General features: G+C 35.7%; 1 protein-coding gene across 1 annotated transcript in view; it reads right to left on the bottom strand.

Annotated features, from left to right (window-relative positions):
- Positions 1–17,372, bottom strand: part of PIGN (phosphatidylinositol glycan anchor biosynthesis class N) — a 108,671-nt gene that overhangs the window by 42,494 nt on the left and 48,805 nt on the right. The window contains 6 exon segments of the mRNA XM_036823699.1: positions 4,994–5,102; positions 7,172–7,280; positions 9,417–9,508; positions 10,619–10,711; positions 10,816–10,915; positions 13,147–13,286. Of these exon segments, the coding sequence (XP_036679594.1) occupies positions 4,994–5,102; positions 7,172–7,280; positions 9,417–9,508; positions 10,619–10,711; positions 10,816–10,915; positions 13,147–13,286 (643 nt within the window).

Here is a 17,372-nt window from a genome sequence, read left to right on the forward strand (position 1 = left end):
GATTGATAAGATGCTAAAAGGGAAATAAGAGTCCCCATCCTGAGTGACATAAGTTAGAACCAGTTGCATAACATATAACCCATTTAGGGATCCCAGCACATTAGCAAAAAACGTTCACTGGAGCTAGACTATAGTGAATTAGTGCCTGGAAGATATCTCTGGAGATACTGCTGACCTACCTATGAGTCAACCATTTCATGCCTTGCACCATATGGTAGGCATCCTCTAGTACCGATGTTCTCCTAATCCCAAGGAGGAATTGTCTTGTTTAAAATATATGTCCAGCCTATAAGAGACTCACTTCAGATTTAAGGACACACATATGCTCAAAGTGAAGGAATGGAAAAGATATTCTATACAAGTAGAAACCAAAAGAAAGTGAAGGGTAGCTATAGCTACATCAAACAAAATAGACTTTAAGTCAAAAAATGGTAACAACAGACAAATAAGGTCATTATATAATGATAAAGGGGTCAACTGATCAGGAAGATATAACAACTGTAAATATATATGCACCCAACATCAGAGCCCCTAAATATACTAAGCAAATACTAATAGATCTGAAGGGAGAAATAGACAAGAATACAATAATAATAGGAGACTTCAATATTCCACTTTCAGAAAGGGATAGATCATCCAGAGAGAAAATCAACAAGGAAACATTAGACTTGAACCATACATTAGACCAAATGGATCTAACAAAAATTTATTTAACATTCCAACCAGTAGCAGCAGAACACATTCTGTGCATGGAACATTCTCCAGGATAGATCATATAATAGATCACAAAACAAGTCTTAGCAAATTTAGTAAGACTGAAATCATATCAAGTATCTTTACTGACTATAATGGTATAAAACTAGAAATTACAACAAGAGAAAGCTGAAAAATCTACAAATATGTGGAAATTAAACAACATACTCCTGAACAACTAATGGATCAAAAAAGAAATTAAAAGGGAAATAAAAAGATATTTCAACAAATGAAAATGGAAACACAACATACTAAAACCTATGGGATGCTAATGTTAATCATATACGCTAGGGCACAAGGAAAATATCAGTAGGTTCTATAATGTAAAAATAATACAAAAAATACTCTCAGACACAATATAATAAAACTAGAAATTCAAGATAAAGCAAAAATTAATGAGGTAGTGAACAGAAAAACAGTAGATCAAATTAGTAAATCAAAATCCATGTTCTCTGAGAAAATAAACAAAAAGGACAAACCACTAGCTAAGTTAATCAAAGAAAAGGAAGAAAGTGCAAATATACAAAATAAATTATGAGGGAAATGACTAATAATACAGAAGGAATTTTTTAAAATCATAAGAGATTACTTTGCATCCCTCTATATGAATAAATTTGAAAATCTAGAAGAAACAGAAAATTCCTTAAGCAAATATAGATTTCCAAATTAACCGCAGTAGAGATAAAAAGCTTAAACAGACTAATTTCATAGAGAAATACAAAGTTATCAGGGGACTACCCAACAAAAAAGGACTAAATTCAGATAGTTTCACAGGGGAATTCTTTCAGAACTTTACAGAACAGATAGTCCCAGTGCTACATAAATTGTTTCAGAGTATAGAAATTAAAGAGAAACAATTCTTTTTAAGTAGCAAATATAACATTGATACCTAAGCCTGATAAATTTAGAACAACAAAGAAAATTAAAGACCAATATCATTTATGAGTACTGATGGAAAAATAGTAGCAAATGAACTCCAATGCTACATTGAGAAAATAATACATTATAATCAAATGTGTCTTAGGAGTTTATATCAGAAATGCAAGAATGGTTCAGTACTGGAAATCTATTAGTATTATTCACCACATTAACAGGTCTAGGGAAAAAAAGCCATATTATTATCTCCATAGATGTTGAAAATGTCTTTGACAAAATTCAACATCCATTCTTAATAAAAACCTTACATAAAACAGGAGAGCATGTACTTTCTTTAACATGATAAATATATATACCTCAGTCCTAAAGCCAGAATTTGTCTTAAATGGGGGGACTCCAGAGACACTCCCACTAAGATCAGGAAAAAAATCAAGGAGGTTCACTATCTCTACTATTTAACATTGTTCTGTAGGTATTAGCCAATGCGAGTAAATGAAAGAAAAGAGAGGAATAAGAACAGGAAGGGGGAAATACATATCTGTATTTGTAAACTACATGATGGTATACTTGGAAAATTCTACCTAGAGAGTCAATGATAAACCTAACTCAAGAAAGGAAAATTCAGTAAAGAAGTAGGATATAAAATTAACATGCAAAAATCAATAGCATCACTGTTGGTGGGAATGCAAATTGATACAGCCACTATGGAGAACAGTATGGAGGTTCCTTAAAAAACTAAAAATAGAATTACCATACAACCCAGCAATCCCACTACTGGGCATATACCCTGAGAAAACCATAATTCAAAAAGAGTCATGTACCAAAATGTTCATTGCAGCTCTGTTTACAATAGCCAGGACATGGAAGCAACCTAAGTGTCCATCGACAGATGAATGGATAAAGAAGATGTGGCACATATATACAATGGAATATTACTCAGCCATAAAAAGAAACGAAATTGAGTTATTTGTAGTGAGGTGGATGGACCTAGAGGCTGTCATACAGAGTGAAGTAAGTCAGAAAGAGAAAAACAAATACCGTCTGCTAACACATATATATGGAATCTAAGAAAAAAAAAAAAAAAAAGGTCTTGAAGAACCTAGGGGTAAGACGGGAATAAAGACACAGACCTACTAGAGAATGGACTTGAGGATATGGGGAGGGGGAAGGGTAAGCTGTGACAAAGTGAGACAGTGGCATGGACATATACACACTACCAAATGTAAAATAGATAGCTAGTGGGAAGAAGCCGCATAGCACAGGGATATCAGCTCGGTGGTTTGTGACCACGTAGAGGGGTGGGATAGGGAGGGTGGGAGGGAGGGAGACGCAAGAGGGAAGAGATATGGGAACATATGTATATGTATAACTGATTCACTTTGTTATAAAGCAGAAACTAACACACCATTGTAAAGCAAATATACTCCAATAAAGATGTTAAAAAAAAATCAATAGCATCTTATACTCAAAAAAAATTAAAAATTAGAAGATACGATGAATGAGAAAAGCTCATTTATAATAGCAACAAAAAAGATAAAATACTTAGGAATATATTTAACAAGAAATATTCCCAGCCTATATGAAGAAAACTATGAAGACTGCTTTAAAAGGCACAAAGGTAGACTTGAACAAGGGAAAGGACATCCCTTGTTCTTGGTTAGAATGTCTCAACGTAACTCATGGGTAAAATATAAGTTTTCCCAGAGTTAATTGGCTATATTCTTCAAAAATGTCAGTGTCATAAAAGACAAACAAAGGGAAAATGCCATAAAGCATATTATTAAGTCAACTGAAAAATTAATATAAGGATGGTAGAATAGATAAAAATATTGAATATGGTGTTTAAAAAATTTTATACATACATACACTCGTAATCACAGGTGGACAAGGACATGAAGTAGAGGATGACTTTCTGTAATTCTAGGAAATTTCTATTTTTTTAACCTTTTTAGACATTTTAGATGTTTAAAAATGAGGTACAATAATATGAACACAAATTCTATTTTCTTTGCTTCTCTTCTTCATGTGGTTTATCCCTAGGTGATATGTTGTTTATATGCTGGTGTGTGTTATATACACTGCATATTTTTGAAGCTATGCAGGAAAATAAAAAGACTTCCCTTTAATGTCATCGTTGCCATTCATAATTTTTGATTTTTCTGTGGATTTGAAAACTAATATGTCATGTGAGAGACAATTACATATAGATACCCCACTAGAATATTAGCCCCACCACCCAGCCCTGCAGAATATAAGCTCCAGGAGGGCAGGGACTTGTTCCATATTTATTATTCTCAGAGAACAGAATAGTGCCAGAACATAGTACAAACTAAACACATTTTTTTTTTAATGAAAGAGCAGTCTCTGCTATTGTCATGCAGAATGAATGTAAATAGTAACTTTAGTAATCAAGATAATTTAAAACGGAAGGCCTACATAATGCCCATAATGAAATGAAGTTTACATAGTGAAAATAAAGTTATATATACAAGAACACTTATTGTCCAAGAATAACTTCCACTTATACAATGACCAAGGTGTATAGAAAATGAGCAAATCAAAACTTTAGGAGATACATGTCCATTTCCTGTTGTATTTTTAAGCCTCTGCTTGGATTTTAAGAGCAATCCAAGGACAAACACTCCTATCCCTTAATCGTCTTTTTAAGATAAAGTTCCATCCAAAGATCTTTTTTTTTTAATGATGAACAAAAATCATTTATAAATAAATAAATGTTAAATTACACATCATGTCATTCATAGGCATTACAAACTTTTTCTTTTTTTTAATGAAAAACCTCGACTTAAAATTTGCTCCTGTCTTCCAGTTGGAAGGAAAAGGCTAAGTCCTTAAATGACATCTGTTTGCTCCACACGCACATTCTTAAAAGAATTATAGAGGAATACATTTTAAAATGTATAATCGGCTTTATAAAATGTGTAATGTGTTGGGAGGTGACTAATCAATGTTATTTTCAGCAAGGGAAATACAGATAAAATTTAACTGCTTCCTAGTCCCTGTGTAAGAAAGGAGAATTTATGAATTGACATGAAATTTCAGCATAGGAATCTCTTCACAAAACCCTCTTCTCTTCTGGAAGCACTTTTTATCAGGTGCGAATAAATATACAGCCTTATTATCAAGTCATAAATATTCTATCAAGTAATTCTTAATAACACATGAATGCTCACAAAAGTTCTAATTTTTTTTGTCAACTTCCAACAAGAGATAGAAATAATAGCTCGTTATTGTTATTTTCCCACAACAAAATTATTTGTTTCAACAGCAATGATAGATGTAAATGGATAATTTTAAGATGTAACTTGATGGAAAGTTATCTCATTTGATTTGATTGACCTCTTACCTAATATTATCCAGCTAACAACCTGATTAATAAGAGGCAGTCCTTGTTTCTTGAGTAGACTATTATGAGTGCCATACACAACACACACGGAAAGCACCGTGCTTAGCATCTGAAAACAAACACAGAAGACGTAAATAAAAGAGAAGGTGGTGAGTGACTAATTTATATATTAGAAAGAATACTTAGAAAAGTGCTTGAACAACTGGAGTCTGGCCAAAATGTTACTGAAATTGGACCAGCTCACCTTCTTGTGGCTAAGACCAACAGTCAGAATTCTTGTACTAAGCAAAAGCCCTCCTTTACAAGCATGAATGAGGTGTTTTACACTTTCAGGAGTATTTTGGCATACGTTATCACACTGTTTCTACTTAGAAATATTTGTTATTAATCTTGAAGTTTTCTTAAATCATGGAACTGCAGAGAGTGAAATGTACATAGCTTGGTGTATATGGCTGAGTGTCTTCCACCTCTGGCCCTCACTAACAGTCATATCTATTTATTCATTCAATACATATCTGTGGCCTGAGTTTTCACTGGTACTGGGAATACAAGGAGTACACTATTCTTTAGGGAATATATACAAACTAGTGTAGAGTTGGTAAACTATTGCTTTTAGAAATATTGTTTTATTGGAACATGGTAACTCTCATTCATTCACATGTTGTCTACAGCTCCCTTTGCCCTACAACGGTAGAGCTGAAAAGTGACAACAGACTCCATATGCCCCACAAGCCTAAAATATGTACAATCTAGCACGTCAGAAAAATGTTTGCTGACCCCTGAACTAGAGGATTAATAGCCAATTTAAGAAATGAGCTAAATTATGGCTATGAACAAAGTAAACTCTCTTAAAGATCAGATTAGCAACCTGATCACCAAATCCTAGAGATACATTTAATTTACTCATATTTTCAGTGAATTAAGAAGGAAAAATTGCTGTCAATAAATCTATGACACAATTCTAGGATCCTTTCAAATGTGAGACACATTCTCATTTTAGATACATTAAAATGTGAGAAGACACAAATCTTAGAATCATAAAAATATATATATGGTACACAATAGAGGAATGAATGCAAAGTAATAAGGTTAATGTAAGAAGGAATTACTTTATACTTAGGGGTATTTCTCACAAAGTCCATAAGAATTTTAACATGGTATTCTTTGCTCCTACAGAGTAAGATTCAGAAACACTCACTTCTGTCAAAGTATTCATTATTACAGGTGAATTTTTTCAAAGCTACTATGGTTTAGTGTAAAACCAGTCGGTATACCATTTAAAATGAAAAGATACGCTTCAATGGCTTGATAGGATCTTTGACAAAAATACTTCTCTTTTTATATGTTCTCTGTTGTTCTCTAAGAATGAGTTAACATCTTTTAAGTGTTGTACATTTTAATTTTTGAGTGTTCTTGGAAATACTATTATCCCAGCTTTGTTCTGAGTAAATTTTTTGAGGAGACTCAAATAAGTTTTTTTATCAGTGTTGTAGATGTCGTTTATTGTTTATTGTTGAAAAGGAAAAAAAAAAGTGGTTTCCACTCTTATCTACAAAAAAGCTATCATTTTACAGAATATGACATCATATAATCTCTTACAACCCTACTGGATATTATCTTTACAGATTAAAAACAAACAGACAAGTTCTATTACTGAAAATCACACATCTAGTACAAAGCATAACTGGGAATTGACTCAGTTTTGAAATTTCAAGTTCAAAGTTCTTTTCACCACTCCAAAGCCACCAACCAAAGTGAAATTTATTTTCTCCTAGTATGTCATCTGAAGTCTTAAACTGACTAATCTTCATATAACCATACTAAGCGGCTGCTTTCACTTCAAAGAACTTACTTTTTTCCTGACACAAATTAGGACAACACAGAATCTCAGACCAGAGGAAGTCTTTTTCAGTTCAACTCTTTGGACAATACCTCTTATATCTCCTTAATCTCTGCTATCTAGGCGTTTTTGGGGGGCCTCCTGCTGACCTTTTTGCTATCTCATACCTTTTAGAGAATATATTTCCATGTAATATCTTAAACAGAAAACTCTTCTCAGCTGGTATTGAGGTTAAAAAAAACAGGATGGCATCTTAAGAACAAGATAATTAAATACAACTGTAAGATACATTTTAGTGTATCATTTGTATAACATAGTGTTGAAAATCTGTAACTGACCTGTAACAGATGTAACACCAGCTCTTCATTTACAAAACTATCTTTTCTTTTTATGACAGATGTTACAACAAACAGGGATAGCAGAAGAACCAGCAAGCCTGCACCCACTCTGTTTTAAAACACAATTCACAATTTCAAATTTTCGTAAGAATATATGTCACATGAAAATATTAGATATTTTACTCTAATGTAGAATCTCTCAATCATTTGGCTTAATCAAGATGAAGTAACAAAATGAATACACAGGTGTAAGAAGAATAAAAATCTTAGAATAAAGATCCTGTGGGGATGGTGTCATTTGTAACTTTTCACACAATTTTTTAAGTATCTTCATCTTATCTCTATAATTTGATTTTTTTAACATTTACGCATACCATAATTCTCAGCTTGACTTGGACAAATTTACAGAAAACAATATAAAAGATAGCTAAACAAGTATATCAGTATCTACACCATACATTTTCTGACTATGAGCACTTACTCATACAAAAAGGAAAATCTACATTTATAATCCACAAATTGTTCCTCTCTATCATTGACGTTGGTGCTTTTCACAGCTGTTTCTGGCTAAGGGAAGGATGGAAGAGGGGCCACAAAAGCAGCATGTGGGTGAGGCATTGGTACAGTAATGAAACAACAAATTACACTTTTTCAAGAACACCAGATACAGTATGCTTCCTGAAGTCAAAGGAGACTAACATCAAGGAAACACTGTACTATTACTATTGAGTTCTATTTCTCACCTCCTAAAAATCCAAGTAACATAGGACGACTGAAATTATGTTGAGGATAGAATCTGGAACCCAGTAATATAATAGAACTATGTGAAAAGGAGTTGGCTTAAGAGAAATAAGAAAGAGCAAAAGGCAGGGTTATGGAGAACGTGAAGCAGGAACTCCCAGGAAAATGCTTGTTTTTGCCTTTGTTTTGATTCTTCTAATATTCTCTTTAAGAATCATGAGGGAAAAGTTAATTAAAACTTATGAAAAACAACCGTGTATGATTAAGATTCTTCGTTTGTTTTTGCTTTTTCTCCCCCATACCCTCTTAAAAAAAATAATTTGGTATTTCAATTAATTGGCAAATACGTTTTTACCTCAGAAAACTGGAGTAACAGGAATATTATAGCTATGTTATATACATTTTTGCTCTTTCTTTTAATTTATCCTTAAATATTTCACATATCTATCTTTGTAATTTTCTAAAGAAGGGAGATGAGGTGAGAGATCAAATGGAGAGTAGCAATTTCTCCATAAACCAGGAGGCAAAATGAAGAAGTTGCAAATATAGCTACTGGGAAACTTGAAGCACTGAGGAATTTAAATTAAGAGGGGAAACAACATAATTTTTAAAAATATAAATTAGATTTCTCATGATTTAACAAGTTTGCTTCCTGAATTAATCTTTACTGGAATAGGTAAAGTGAAAAATTTCTATGAAGACCATTTATATAATTTCTTTTCCTTTTAGCATAAGTCCTGTTCAAATATGTCAATAGTGCTTGAGCAGGACAGATGGGTAGAGGCCAATGAAAGGAGGGAAAGCGGCTTTATAGAGACAAGAGAAGAGCTCACAGAGTAGTGGGAAACAAAAAATAAAATGTTCGAATTCATCTTTGCACATGCTGTTTACAGTTTATGACAGCTGCAAAATGTTTTCACTTAGAACTAATAAAGTATGGCTTAGATAAAATCTTCTTAGAATTCAATACAATTTTTTGAGCTCTGCTAATAAATTGACTTCCTGGAATAATTTCTGATCTATTCCATATTGTTATTCTCACAGAAATGAGACAAAATGTATATAATTTATAGGTACTTTAAAATGAACACATACTTTAAAAAAATATTGAGTTAACTTTCCTTCAAAAGATATACTCTCATCTATTAAAGATGGGGTTAGAATGCTAAAAAGTTGGTTACACAAAGTTCAAAAGAAAGTAACAAAGATGATTACATGATTAGAAAATAAGAAAGGAAATGTTAAATGAAATAATGACCATTTAATTTGCCAAGCGCCTGGCACAATTTCATGTTTTACGAAGGTCCAGAAGCATCTTCAGGGAGTTTTAATGCCTCTCAGAGCCTGATCCAAAATTATGACTAATGGTTTGATATTAGTATTTTAACTTCTAGTTTGTTCACATGATTTTAAACTCATGGCCAAGACTTGGTTCATATTTCATAGTGTTGATTGAGAAAAACAATTGCATTAAAAAGAAAATAAGTTAAAATATGGTGCATACACTAGAAAGATATTTGGCTTTCGTCCTACAACAGGCATAAGTGGGAACACTGCCAGGAGCAAACAGAAGAAAATCCAACTCAGTGAGGTGCTCTGAAATAAAAAAAAAAGTTATCTTTAGACAATTATGGTACAAAAAACTGTCTTCATTGTTTCACAGACTACATGGCTGTGAAACTAAAAGGAAAATTCAAAGCCTTACATCTCTTTACTTTAAAAAGTAATATAGTTACTATTTGTGAAGAATCTGTTATATAGTAGGCACTATATTAGGTATGATATAGGCATTATCTCATTTAATTCTCACAATAACCTCAATAGGTACGCTATATTATTCACAGTATTTCAGATGAGGAAACTGAGCTTAGAGATGTCAAAGTGTTAAGTAGCACCAGATCTATTACTAGTAAATGAAACAGCCAGGATTTAGACTCAGGTCTGCTGTTTCAAAGCAAGCACTTCATTCAATTTATGTTCTACCATATATTGATGACATCTTTAAGAAAGCTGGCCTGCAATCATAATCAAATGATTGTGCCCAGGAGGGAAATAAGTAAAAATACGTCTGTAATTAGATTAAGACAAAAAAATTGTCAATAGTCCCATTAATTGGAAAATTTTGTAGGTTCTCATAGAGTAGAAAGAAGATATTTCTATCTTCCTGCTACCTCCACCAAAAAGTATCAAAGTGGAAACATGAGAGTATTCTTTGTAGAAGCACACTGTAATTACCTACCTAGTTAAAGGCAGAAAATCAGGAGTAATCATACTTTAAAATAATCTATCATGAATAAATACTTCTCCAGAGAAAAACTGAGGTGGCTCCAGACCAGGAGGGAGGTGACTCCTCTGACTTGAGTCCAGAGTGTGGCCTCTCATGCCACCGCACTGCTCTGGGCAGTTCCTCTGTGGCATTTAGATATTTGAGCCTAAAGGAATCTAGGAAGTGCTTCAGAGAAGGACAAATCAGCTCTGCTTCTTGAGTATTTCAATCACCACAAGACCAGTTCACTTTGATATGAAAGTCTGCATGAATCACTGAAACCTTAAAGTCAACATCAGTCCTCCTGTCAAAAGGATCAGGATCTTTATGTAAGGTCACATTCTACCCTTTCCTTAAAAAAATGAATAATTCCCTGAGTTAAACGCATATCAAAACAAAGCCTCTATGAATCTGCCTAATTTCAAAGTGAGTACTTATACCTTTGCTCGAGTCCACAGTGGAGTGATAAATGGCCAACCTGCAAACGCAATGAGTCCAGCTGTAAGCATATAGCGGTAGAAAAAACTGAGAACCTAGTAATGCAATCCAAAGAAGAAAGGGAAAATGAAGTCATTTCAAAGGAGTTACATGTGTATGAAAGAGACCTGAAAATGTGGTAACGTGGTAAATTACTTACTAATACTTCAACTCCCAGGATAAAGAGTAACAGGTATCCAACAAAATGACTTGGAGGGAAGGTCAACAGTAATGTGACCAAGCCTTGAATAACTGGAAATCTGTTTAACAAGATTATTTATAAAAAGATTATTTATAACCTATATTGAATATAAAAAAATTAGTTCTCATATAGTAAAAAATAAAAATTTTGTGCATAGAAATCAGGGAATTTTCAACTCATAGATTTTTCAAAAACTAAGATAATCTCCAACAGATTTGTTTCAATGGCTTTACTTACCTAAATCTTTTTTTGAAACCTAGTATTCTAGGAAAAATGTAACTTCTGAATTAAGTTGATAATGATCACATTAATTTGCTTGGTTTTTTTATAAACATTAATGACAATAAATGAGTCTTATTGGATCTTAGTTTAAACATGGGCACATACAATTACAGATACAACATCAGAAATAAAATACAATAAACCCAAATGAATAAACATAGAGAACATTTTTAAAATTCACTAAAGTTAATTTTCTATTGAAATACCAACTGTCTTAATAAAATAAAGGTACGTTTTCCTAGTCTAGGTAGAGAAAATCTTAATTGCACTTTTTCACTGGGTGAAATAACCTTTTCCAAACTCAATTTAAGATGTCACTAATTGTACACTGATTGTAATTAAATGTGAATTCATAACCATTAAAAATGTATTACATACTTGAGTCCTTTTTATATTTCATCACTGGAAAAATTTTTTTAGCATTGGTAGTGCATTATTAAGTAGGCAATTATAAAAAGTCAGTATCACTTGGTTTATAACCTTTTTCTGATTGAAAACAATGGTTACATAATGTCATCAAAACAATTAAGGTGCCATGTTAGGAAAGAAAAGCTAACACCAGTCAAAAGGAGAATGTTTCTTTTGTTCTCAACAGTGATGATTTTGTAAAATCATTTAGATTATTTATAGAAGAAAAGTGAATGTTTATGTTTTATTTTCTTTATAATCTATCAAAAAGATAAAGATAGAACACAACATATTTTCAAAATCACTCTGTCCTTAAAATTTAAATGTATATGTGTTCTTCATAAATAGAACATTTAATAATTCAGGAGGGAATTTTGGATAACACCTTTCACTCTAAAAATTTTTAAGCCAGAGCAAATGACATTAGGAAAAAATCCAATTTAAGTATGTACATCCAACAACCCTATTCCTTTCAAATGGAGAAGTAACAGTCTGTTCTTTTGTCAGTGTCTTTTTGCCTTGTTTTTAAAAATGTTAACATTTAAAATATTTTAACATTAATTTTTAGTTTTCATATTAAGAAGAGGTGGTCAAAGCTGGAGGTAACAAAAATTAGAAAAGAAAACACATTGTGTCATTGCAACATGCTCGCCAACCCTGACAACACCCTTATTCTGGGCTGTCATTCCCTGGTCTGCTTTCGGCGTCTGGTTTGCTCAAAGGATGCCCAAGACTAAGTTTAAATTCTAGATTACTGGTGCAAATATAGAAATCAACACGATCTGTAACATGACCCTCGCTGCCTGTGAACGTGAACCAGCCCAACATTTTAGTGATTTTCTTTTAAAGTGCTTATAACTTGCATGAGAGCTCTACCTCTGATGTTTTCTACAATGATAAGAATCCATTTCAAGTCCAACTTGTGAGCAAGCACTTAAAGGTAGAACCACAGCATACAAGAATAATCTCCCCTAACCCCTGTAGGTATACATTACTAGATTGGATTTAATTGCGAACTTTCATTCATCTAGGTTTACGTGATACCTGGGAAAGGAGGGGCAAAAATGTATAGAACAAAAGCATGCAAATTGCTTTGTGAAACATGAAGATACGCTGGAAACTGGGATGATGAGACAAATTCAAAACATAAGTCACTCCTGACATAGTACAATCCATATTAATTATTTAATTTTTACTCCAGATTTTTCTTATAAAAGATAACACAAAGAAGGGAATGAGGCCAGTGCTACCTCAGGGTAATCAAGATGAAGTCAAAAGGGAAAAGTAAAATAAAAAGGATGTTTAGGGAATTCCCTGGAGGTCCAGTGGTTAGGACTCTGCGCTTTCACTGCCGAGGGCCCGGGTTCAATCCTGGGTTGGAGAACTAAGATTCTGTAGGCCTCAAGGTGCGGCCAAGAAAAAAAAAAAATGCCTGTTTATATGCAACGTTTATGCTGCTATGAATGAAATGAAAGGGCTTGGAGATTTGAGGGTATTATAATTATCTTTCATGACTTATGTTACAGAAATCTAATGCATTTAAATACAGACTTAACTGTCAGTGAAGTGAAAAACAAGACCACAAGATGTGTTACTTACTCTCTCAGAACCGCATACCATACTGGCAGTGGCAAGAAGCAATATATGTAGTAAGTCCAGGGACAGGCTTGAATCAGCAGGAAAAGTGCTAGTAAAACGCCAACAGCTACAAAACTACATGACAGAGATGACCTTGGTTTCTGAAAGTTAAACAAAACATTGAAAACACTCCAAACCCATGCTACTTGATAGGTTTTTAAAAGAGATTTTATAAGTGAGAAAATACATTACTTTCTTTCAGTGATTCTACAAACTATATGATTAATCTAAGAACTGCATTTAAAAAAATCTGTCATTGGAGAAGCACATTATAGGAGAAAAAGCTGGATAGCCTGGAATTGTTGCAATTAGGTAATTCTCAATTTAAAATGACTATGCTCCTAAAGTTTGTTTGCAAGTAACTTGTTCGGAACTCTGAACATATTTCTCCTTAGTAACAATTTTATAAATGTTGATTGAGTTCACTGACAAGCCCACAAAAGCCCATTTAATCTACAATAAACTGTGGGACCTAATCTTCATTTGGAACAATGATTCTATCTATTCAAACTTCAACTTGACATGCTGCCCACGCTTCTCTCTCCGTCACCCAACCACAGTAGGTTCATTCAGTCATATCTTCTCTCCCAAACACCTGCCAAACAAGAAAGGAGCTCCTCCATGTAAATCACCAGTGACGGCCTCCACAGGCCGTGGGTGCTCTGGGCCAGGAGTAATGCTGCGAGGGTCAGGGACAGAAATGCCAACGATTGGGACAAGAACACACTTATGGAAAGCTGTGATGCTAAGAGCGCACAGGAGACGAAAACAGGGCTGGAGGGGTCACACGGTACTCTCCTGCCTCCGTGCCTTGTTTTCTCTCTCTCTGTTTCCCCCTTGACAGGACTGGAGGGGTCACACGGTACTCTCCTGCCTCCGCGCCTTGTTTTCTCTCTCTCTGTTTCCCCCTTGACAGGACTGGAGGGGTCACACGGTACTCTCCTGCCTCCGCGCCTTGTTTTCTCTCTGTTTCCCCCTTGACAGGACTGGAGGGGTCACACGGTACTCTCCTGCCTCCGCGCCTTGTTTTCTCTCTGTTTCCCCCTTGACAGGACTGGAGGGGTCACACGGTACTCTCTTGCCTCCGTGCCTTGTTTTCTCTCTCTCTGTTTCCCCCTTGACAGGACTGGAGGGGTCACACGGTACTCTCCTGCCTCCGTGCCTTGTTTTCTCTCTCTCTGTTTCCCCCTTGACAGGATTGGAGGGGTCACACGGTACTCTCCTGCCTCCGTGCCTTGTTTTCTCTCTCTCTGTTTCCCCCTTGACAGGACTGGAGGGGTCACATGGTACTCTCTTGCCTCCGTGCCTTGTTTTCTCTCTCTCTGTTTCCCCCTTGACAGGACTGGAGGGGTCACACGGTATTCTCTTGCCTCCGTGCCTTGTTTTCTCTCTCTCTGTTTCCCTCTTGACAGGACTGGAGGGGTCACACGGTACTCTCTTGCCTCCATGCCTTGTTTTCTCTCTCTCTGTTTCCCCCTTGTTTTGCTACCCAAACTAAATAAGGTGAGAATTAAGAATTACCTTCTGGAGTAGGGGAGGTTAGGGAGGAAAAGCAAGAGTTTTTTTCCCCTTTATAATTCCTCCCTCTGGCCTAAAATGTCACCAGAAAGGAAGTAAAGAAGCAAGAATAAACTAGGGCAGAGTAGTAAAAAGGAAGGTGAGACATAGCATTGTGATTAAGAGTTTGGAGCTACACAGATCAGAATTCAAATCCTGGCTCTGTCACTTGCTCACTGTATGACCCTGAGCAAAGTACAAAACAGATTCTGAGACTTAATTTTACCCCATCTATAAAATGTGAAGAATAATTCCATATCTATTTATCAAGGCTAGTAATGCTTAAATGAGATTATGAAAAGAGGTTAACAAAATGCCCAGAATATTACTACTGCTTAATAAATAATGGCTATCATTATCACCTTTATTTTTCTTCTCTCCTCCTCTACCTCTCTGCATTAGTCCCAAAAGTCACTACAGAAACCTCTCAGTGACTAGCACTGGAAATGGAGGTCCCATAGCAAGGGATGGAGGAAGAAGGAGCAGGTCTCTAACAGATATGGACAGGTAGAGTCTCTAAAGCTCAAGGTGCCTGAGGCAGGGATTCACTTTAGGAATTGGGACTGGTTTCACATCACTCTGAGGATAGTAAAACAATAAGAAAATAAGTTTAAAGAGCACCTAAAAAAGACACTCGAGCGATTTTCTAGAGTCAGTACAATATCATATAATTATCCAATCCTTTGACACATAGAGTAATCGACATTACAAATAAACATCTACTTGTAGGAAACCAAATCAAAAAGAATTCAGTTCAGCTGAAGTAAAAATTGAAAGGATTTTATTTTATTTTTTTATTATTATTTTTTTTTAAATTTATTTATTTATTTATTTATTTACTTATGGCTGCATTGGGTCTTCGTTGCTGTGCGCAGGCTTCTCACTGCGGTGGCCTCTCGTGTTGTGGAGCACGGGCTCTAGGCACGCAGGCTTCAGTAGATGTGGCTCGAAGGCTCTAGAGCTCAGGCTCAGTAGTTGTGGCGCACAAGCCCAGCCGCTCCGCGGCATGTGGGATCCTCCCGGACCAGGGCTCAAACCCGTGTCCCCTGCATTGGCAGGCAGACTCTCAACCACTGCGCCACCAGGGAAGCCCTGAAAGGATTTTAAATAACAGGAATGGGGAACATTTCCTACCTCATCATCATTAACTCCCTGCCTCCCCAGACCCTCCAAAAAACACCTGATGATAATGAGCCACGCTGTGTGCATTGTCATCACTCCTCCATCCAACTAACAATGATTATGTCGCACAGTCTACGCCATGCTCAGTACTAGGTGCTGGCCTATGAGGAGTTTAAACCATACAGGTGGAGATGGAATCCTGGGACTTGGTTTAAGGGGTTAACATTTTGTGATTTCCCTAAGCAGTGAGAGAATAAGGGAAGCATGTGGCAAAATAAGGATATTCAGTTCTAAAGCAAAAGACATCTGAACTAGCAAAAGCAAAGGAGAAAAGTAGATAGAAGTTAAATGCAGAGTTCAATTAGGAGGAGCTATGGCAAATTACCCTTAAAGAGAATGTTCACTGCAGAGTTGTCTGTAAGAGTGATAAACCTGTATAATCTGGGGGACACTGTCATGGAGAAGTGACAGAAACTTTGGAGTCAGACCTAAATTTAATTCCAGCACTGCTGTTCTATTTGCTGTCAATTTGACTAAACCATTTAGATTGTCTCAAGCTCTGTTTCCTCACCCGGCAGTGGAGGGTAGAATTTGCTGCGAGCTCACCTCTCACTCCCCCCGGGGCCCTCTATAGTCCAGCTGTGTCAGTGACTTGCAGCCCTTCCAAGAAGCCATGCTACCTCACTCCTCATCTGGCACATGCTGCTCTCCCTGCACCTTTTTCCTTTTTTCTATTGGGCTATCCGACTCACCCTTTAAGATTTGACTTTGGCAACAACTACCTCGGTGAAGGCTCCCTACACCCCAACTGCAAGCATCATGTTCTAATGCGTGCACAGCTGCAATCATCTCACCCCCTAATTGCTCTCCAAGCCTCCCTTTGGTTAATGCTGTAGACTTCTGGCAACTTATTCTTCCTCCAGATGCTGACACTTCACTAGATTATAAACTCTCGCTGAAGAAGAATCAGAATGTTTTGCAAACAGAACCAAAGGGTTCAAAATACTTTTAATAACCTCAACTGTAATGGTCAGTTTTACGTGTCAACTTGGCTAGGCTACAGACCCTGGTTAGTTATTCAATCACATATTAATCTAGGTGTTGGCTGTGAAAATATCTTGTAGATGTGATTAATGTCCATGATCAGTTGACTTTAAGGGAGATTATCCTGAACAATCACGGTGAGCCTGATTCACAAAAGGCTCTAAGAGCAGAACAGAGGGTTCCCTGAAGAAGAAACTGTACTTGTGGAGTGAAGCTTCCACTCCTGCCTGCAAGTTCCAGTCTGCCCTTCCTGATGGCCTGACCTCTGAACTTAGGACCTGCCTAACTAGCCCCACAGTCACATGAGTCAATTCCTTACACTAAATTTCTTAATACAGAGATCGTACTGGTCTACTTCTCTGGTTTAACTCTAAGTGATAGACCAGCTCTTCACTAAATAAAGTCTAAACTCTATAGTCTAGCATTTGAGGCCTTTGATTACTTCCATCTAATCTATATTATCA

The sequence above is a fragment of the Balaenoptera musculus genome, chromosome 14, assembly GCF_009873245.2.
Source record: "Balaenoptera musculus isolate JJ_BM4_2016_0621 chromosome 14, mBalMus1.pri.v3, whole genome shotgun sequence".
In the NCBI taxonomy this organism is placed as follows: Eukaryota; Metazoa; Chordata; class Mammalia; order Artiodactyla; family Balaenopteridae; genus Balaenoptera; species Balaenoptera musculus.